Source organism: Penaeus japonicus, unplaced genomic scaffold, assembly GCF_977035675.1.
Source record: "Penaeus japonicus unplaced genomic scaffold, GWHDUDI00000001_assembly GWHDUDI00000016, whole genome shotgun sequence".
Taxonomy (NCBI): domain Eukaryota; kingdom Metazoa; phylum Arthropoda; class Malacostraca; order Decapoda; family Penaeidae; genus Penaeus; species Penaeus japonicus.
In genome coordinates this window covers 33483692-33491191 of record NW_028234418.1, presented here as the reverse complement: position 1 = coordinate 33491191, position 7500 = coordinate 33483692, and the positions used below count along the sequence as shown (strand labels likewise).

General features: G+C 36.1%; 1 protein-coding gene across 1 annotated transcript; it reads right to left on the bottom strand.

The window, feature by feature from the left end:
• Positions 1-3565: 3565 nt before the first annotated feature.
• Positions 3566-6298, bottom strand: LOC147470262 (uncharacterized). The gene is made up of 2 exons (XM_086545449.1): positions 6048-6298; positions 3566-5617 (listed from the first exon to the last, which is right to left on the bottom strand). The coding sequence occupies exons 1-2, from the start codon at positions 6294-6296 to the stop codon at positions 4316-4318; spliced, it is 1551 nt and encodes a 516-aa protein (XP_086401575.1). The 5' UTR covers positions 6297-6298; the 3' UTR covers positions 3566-4315.
• Between the last annotated feature and the right edge of the window lie 1202 nt (positions 6299-7500).

The window sequence follows — 7500 nt, the reverse complement described above, 5'->3', positions numbered from 1 at the left end:
GATATATATATATAATATAATAGTATATATATATATATATATATGATATATATATATTGATTGATTGTTGGCAGAAACCTGCCTGCATTATTGAAGAAAAGGCTATGTCATATGATTTTACATAGCACTACAACAAAATATTGTGTGCCATAAAGTGGGTCTAGCCCCTGCACAGAAGATACAAACCCCACCCATTTGTTTATTTCCCTACTAAACCGCTCGCCTTCCCCCATAAAACCCATCTACTTTCATTTTCCAATTACAACTCGCTCTAATCAGTTTTGCGGATGTAATCCACTGACCGGAGTGTTTAGCTGCCTGAAGAATAGTACCGAGGAGAGTCTTATCATATAGTATTTCATCAATTATTATCTGATGGTAATGGATGTCTGTGTATTGAGAATGGCAAGTATATATGGATGTGATGAAAAATGATGAAAGTAGAATCAACAGAATTTCTCATTTTTTCAGGATAAAATTATTATGCTTGAGTATACACATGACGTTAACCCATTCCCGACGGGGGAATTCTAGCCTTGAATGTCCAAATGCCGGGGCGTTCGAATTATTAGGCCTAAATCAATTGAATGGCTGGCACAATACTGTGCCGCCCAGCAACTGGGCTTTTGAATGCGCGGTACACATGCTGTACCACCCGTCCTGTGTGGGTTAATTTCACATTCAAATTTCTTGGATACAATTAGCAATAGTTTTAGGAAGAGTATCTCCTTTATTTAACTTCAGCTCTTTGTTGCATTTTTACTTCATCTTCCCATTTTTCCATCTCCTCTCTCTGCTGTGTCATTTCTAGCAATCTTTGTATCCTTTTTTTCTCTTCCAATTTTGACTCAGGTTGTCATAAAACATCTTAAGAACTAGATTTTCCCAAAGTTCCTAATTATAAACATACTCAAAATACTATCTGTTAAAGCAGAGCACATTTAGAAAGTTATATTGTCAATGTGTAATTGTTATCCTAAAATGTTTGATTTTCATGTTTGAAGAGTTGATTGATTAACCCATTGGTCGCAGTATTAAATGTTTGTGCAGTAGGATGGCTGGTTTACATTGTCTGGCACAGTGCCATCCGTGTCTATGACCGACTCTGCCTTTGCATCACGCCATCCGCTACTAATGGGTTAAAAAATCCATTTAGTTACTTTTTAATCAGTAAGTAACTGAGTATGATTGCACATTCATTTTTGTTGTAATGGTATTTAGATATGTAAATCAACATTATTTTGCTGCCTATGGGAAAAAATTCAATAATCAGCTAGTGAACAGAAAATAGTACTTACATTTTATGCTCCAAAAATAATTTACAGTTTTAGAACTTCTATTATAGTATTATTTGTGGGTGTTTTTTAAGTACCAATTTACTGCAGAAAGGGAATATGCAATAAGTGAATTAAAATATGGCAGCATAAAATATAAGAACTGAAGCTGAATTTAGCCGTTTCTAATTGATATAACTCTTTCAAGTGTAGGCTAGATCTAATTTTTTTCTGGTTGCCACTGCCCTAGCCACAAGAAAAGTATGTAATCTATGGAATCAATTATAGATTTATAAGCAGCATTAAAAAGTAATCTAAAAAGTGTAATTCTTCCTTTGAATCTTTCTGTAGCTTTATGTACTTTGTGTACTAATTGTGCAATATTTTGATGAACATGGGATTCAAAATTACTCACAAACATTTATGTGTGGGTGCTATCAAATTCTGCACCATACACTGGAATGTAAAAATTATTATGTGCATTATATAGACTGCAATTTTTCTTTTATTGTAAACCAATAAAGTATTTCCCTATTAGAGATCTTTTCTTTTTAATTAAAAATTTGAAAAGTACCAACCCTCTGGCAACAGAGGTAACTAGCTTCTTTTTCCAAAACTACAAATTACCAAATCCTTTGCGGAAGGGTGGTAACCAACACACGCCAATTGAGCTTTTGGCCTTACTCTAGGTGGCATTATGCTGGTCCAAAAGTTGTCATGGAATATTTGATGTTAGAGGACAGTGGCTCACTGCATTTCTCTATAACACTGAGTAATGTCTAGTGACGGATGATGCCAATTGCAATTATAATTACTTTAATTGGCATCATATTCAGCAAAGTAGGTTTAGTTGAAAATTCCAAAGATGTGTTGGCACTATACTCTCCTAGCACCAGCAGGAAAGAAAGCAATCAAGGCTTCCCATCCACAGTCTCTACCAAGCACTATCTCTGGAGAGTGATGATACAGCAAGATGCCAACCTCCTTTCTAATGATGTACAGACAGAATGAGATAAGAGTGACTCCGACCATGTGCACATGCAGCGTCTGCAATTTGCCCCTATGCCAGGATGGTTGCAGTGTACTGTGGCACTCACAGTCATAAGGACAGGTTACATCCCTCTATCCCATCTTTTGATTTATGTTCATTTGGGATAGTTGCATTTTGTCATCCTATAAAACTATAATCACAATGAACAAAGAATATAGCAAAATGATATGGACCCTATACTACAATTTTATTCTACTACAAATTTCTCACATGCAACATGGCTCTGATACTGATTTTCATCAAGATTTATAATTAATGGTGCCTTCCCCAAAAAACGTAAAATTTGATAAAAGCCAATATTTTTTAGGGGTCATTTTCCGGCAGACCTATAGATCAGTTTTTGAGATAGGGCCTTGCAAATAAAATGAGAGTATTGAAAACATGCAGTTCCTCTATGAGCCACTCTTTAAAAATTTTGTTTAACCCATTTGCGCTAAGTGACATGCTGACACGTTTCGTGGTTCTTGGGTCAGACACTGGTGACAAGATATTTGGTCAAGGCCGGCGCTCGGGGTGAGCAAGCGGACAGCCTAGGCTAGCGGCTAGTGCACCCAAGAATCGCGAGGCATTAGGCTTATGCGTTCGAAAACCCTGGCATTGTGACCACTCAGAGCCGGAATAGTCCCGGCGTGAATGGATTAAGGCACTTTTTTTAATTTAGTAACTATTGGATATTCCTAAAAAGCCTATTTTTATTATTGGTATACTTGTTCTTTGACTTGGAAAAAAATTATAAACTATAAAATGTGCACAATAATTTTCCAATATATCATTCAGGAACAGTAATATAAAAATATGAATTTTGGGATCAGTAACTTTGCTGGGATAAACCTGTCCTTATCAACTTCACAAAGACCTTCCCATAATTAGGAAAAATTCTTTAGGCCAAAAGTTATCATTTCCACAAGAAAACACTAATACCTACTGCTGTTAACATTTTTCTTGAAATTACTGTATTTTCTTATTTTTTATTTCCAAACTATTCTTTTCTAAATCTACTCAAAATCTGTATATTAGTTGCATTAAGAGATCCATATTGTAAACTAAATAATTCCTAATATATCAATTTAGTAAAGTATTAGTCATAAACTGAAAATAATGCAAAATTTGCCATTTTCAAGAGTAACTTCACTAGGTTTACGTGAAAACTCCCTTGATAAATTCAAGAAGACATTGGTATCCCAAATTCCTCGCCATGGTGGATGATCCCCTTAATGTAAAAGGAAAAGAAAACTACATATCAAACTATTCACTTCTCATTAAGTCTCTGTGAAATATCATATCTAAACTCTGTTATTATAGATGATTCCATAAAATGTATTACCTCTTAAATCATATAATTTATACAACAAAATCACATATATAACTTTTATATTGTACATATACAACATTTGCATAAAAAAAAGAAAGAAAAAAAAATCATATGGAAGTACACTGCTTGATTAAGTAAAGCATTCAAGATATTATCTATCAAGACACAGTAAAGAAAGAAAAAAGGTACATAAAATAAAGGAAAAATAAATGAAGACTGGAAAGAGAAAAGGAAACCGAAGAAAAGATTAGTGGTAAAGATTAATCTTACATTAAAAATGCAGCAAATATTAATCCCTCATTAATGCCCTGTATTACATGGTAATACACCATCATTTTATTTGAAGGACTAGTCTAATGGTATAATAGGACTTTATTACTATCATTCGCAAACTTCGCCTTTCAGCAATGACCATGGAAACCATCATTTTTTTAAATTACTATTTGCTATTGATTTTCTTCTTTCCATGTAAGTGGTCCACTTTTTGTCTCAATAATGAGATATGTATTAGATGAGACTGTCACACTTGTGTAACAGTAATAAAACATTACTTGAAAAATATCAAGCAACAAATTTTGTGAAGGGAATTTGTATTACACTGTAACAAAATACTATTAAATTCAAATTAATACAGATAATTGCAAAAAAAATATAAAAAACAATGAAATTTGACTCATCTTAAAAGTCTTCAGAACGTACTTCAACCACTTGACCTTGAAGGGCAGCAAAGAAATGTTCCATATTTTCATCTCTTCCTCTGTCAGTTGTGTGAATAACATAGCGGGTTGTATCATCTGCCTCGATTATGTGTACTGGTCTTGACATGACTTTCACAACCTTCCCATCTCGCATAATCTGTACTGGTTCCTCTATGGTTTCATGAGGATTTGCTTCTTCTGCCATCCTCACAGCATGTACAGCACGTGCAGCTTCCTCTTCATCTGCTACAACCATCTCTTCCTGACCAGCAGACACTAAAAGACTAGGTGAATTAAAGATTATATAGGCTTCTACATTATCTGTATGGCCATGGGCAGTTACATGTGAAGCACAGAGTGGTTTTCGCATGAAACCTGATCCACAAATTTTGCATTCATATGGTTTTTTATCTGAATGTGTGAACATATGAGCATTGCGATTTTCTCTCGATGCAAAAGCTTTGTTACAAATATGACATTTATGAGGTTTAACCCCCGTATGTTTTCTTAAGTGTCGCTTGTAGTAGTGAGGATACACAAAGCTGGCATTGCACAACTCGCATTTGTATGGTCTCTCACCAGTGTGAACACTGTTCATATGATATACAAGCAATCTCTTCCTTACAAATGATTTTTGGCACAACTGACAATGATAATTTTTTTCTTGATAATGAGTGGCTTTAATATGAGTGTGCAAATTACTTCTTTGTCTAAAAGTGGAACCACATATTTCACACTGATAGGGTTTCTCACCAGTGTGTGTTAAAGCATGAAGCTCTAAGGTTTTCTGTGTTGCCAAAGCCTTGCCACAAAGCTCACACACAAAATTCCTCAACCCATCATGAGACTTCATGTGAGTGCTCAAATGATAACGTGTATAAAATGCCTTATTACAAACTCGACAGTTATGAGGTCTGTCTCTGTCAATGTGGGTCTTTAGGTGAGCTTTGAGTCTATACTTTGTTGCAAAAGATTTTTCACATTCCTCACAGTCATAAGAATCTAGATGATTGTGAACTTTAATATGGTTTCTGACAGCAGCTTTAGTAAGGAACTGCTTATCACACTCTGAGCATGCAAACATTTTACCCCTCTTCACTTCTTCCTCCAGTACTTCCTCCACAACATTTAAAACATCTCCTTGAATGTCCATGGTGACATCACCCTCCACAATTGGAATGTCTGCTCCACTAACATTGGCATGCAGCACTTTCTCATCAACCTGGCTACCTTCTTCATTTTCTATTTTCTGGAGAGGATTCTCTGAAGCTTCTAGCTCATGCTGTGGAAAGAAGATGCAAATACTCGTCAAGGAACATTAACAGTATACTAATACTTTTGAAATAACATTGCACAAACTCCTTCCTTGGATACTGGATTTCTATGTTTATCCATTCAATGTTGCAGCATTTATTTGCCTAATTATTTTTAATTTTCTTTTTTAAGGTCAAGAAAAATGTGTATGTACAAATGCAACTATAATGTGCATAATATGGTAAAACCTCATGACATGAGAGGATGTCATTTATTGTGGGGGAAATATTCTAAGGTGATATCATGTCGTGAATGGGTTAATGCTACCAATGAAATTTCCTCACACAACCTAGATCTACACTGCAGCCCCAATGAATGAGAGCAGGACTGTATATGGATATGAGGAAGCTCTAAAAAAAAAAAAAAAAAAAAAAAAAAAAAAAATTATAGTTACACACCAGTATATCTTCCTTTTTAATTGTCTTCAGAGGAGGGGATTTGATAGCTGGAAAGAAAGTAACATTCTCCAAGTCCTCCACTCTTTCTGGGTCATACTCTAGCTTGACAATGCATTTTGTGGGGGATTTCTTTGGCGCGCTTGTCTTTGGTCTGCCACGAGGCCGTCCAGGTCCTCTGCCACGTGAGCGGCCCGGAGGCCTCCCTCGCCCTCTGCCTCTGTTATTGCGATGCTTTCCTGGGAAATACATATATGCAGAAATTGAGATATAAATTTTCTTGTAAGTTCAAAATAAGCTAAAGTGAAACAAAAAACTGGGCTCTTTTGTCGGACTGGGAAAGAACCTAAGGGAAAAAAGCAGAGTAAAAAATGAAACCTTAGGGGCTATGATTCCTGACTAGAATAACTAGGATAATCAGACCTATAATTATTTATTATGCATTCCAAGATGGGCCACATCCTAAGATGGCTCTCAGCCTGAGAGAGGTGGCCATCTTGAACCAACTCAGGTCGGGTGGTTACAGAAATGTAATTGATAAACGCGCAATTCAAAAGCCAGGTGAAAAAATGAATAAAAAAGAATAGACAGAGGCCAATAGTAATTAGTAGCCAGACTATTCAATTTGATTTAAGGATCCTAAAGCATTCGTAAAAAGACGCTCCAAGAGCTTTTTGGAACATTACAAAATCAGGCAAATAGAATAATCCCAAACCGGTCAAAAAAGTGGAAGAATGGGTATTAAACCCACTCCATGAGAGAGAAGATAAAGGATGGCCAATTCAGTACTTGCATCTATACAAAATGCCGGGCAAGGAGCTCCGAACACATAGGCCATAGAAAATCAGTTAACATAAATGTGTACGCGTATTGGACTTCACCTGTGACAACGGGCTTGAGAAACAAAATAATGCTGCAAGGTACTTCAGTACCCGTGGTGTACCACCCGTCCAGAGAGGGTTAAGATGTGTAGTAAGTTGTCTATTTTTTCTTTCTAGTCTATAACTATGGTTATGGTGAAAATATGCGGTATACATGTGACATTATTAGCCCCCATTTGAATACTAATGTAAGCCTAATAATCGACAGGGCTGGGGTTGGTATTTTTTGGTTCCCCACACCTCCTATACAAACGGACCAACTTTCGTATTTTGACAAGCGTAGGCTTATCGCATTGGGCTATTTGCCCACTGAAGTGTGAGCCACTATGCTCGCTGTCGCACAGAAGGTCACCTGGTATTTATTATATATGCCAACCAGTACAAAAAACTTCTCTCGCCGAAAATGGACAACTGATATACACGTCCCTGTTGGGGAAGAAAAGAATCCCTATAATCTCCTGTTGTGGGCCCCCCATGGCCGGTCATTAATCACCATCTATAGTCACCATTATTAATGGAGTTAACAATTGGTTTCAGTAAAGTAATAGTTCATAAAACCTTGATAAAGCATCTAT

Excerpts from the sequence above, each read along its gene's own strand:
- LOC147470262 (XM_086545449.1), bottom strand. The coding sequence starts at position 6,296 with ATGTATTTCCCAGGAAAGCATCGCAATAACAGAGGCAGAGGGCGAGGG. Across the intron at positions 5,618-6,047 it reads TTAAAAAGGAAGATATACTG|CATGAGCTAGAAGCTTCAGA; the intron begins GTGTGTAACTAT and ends TTCTTTCCACAG.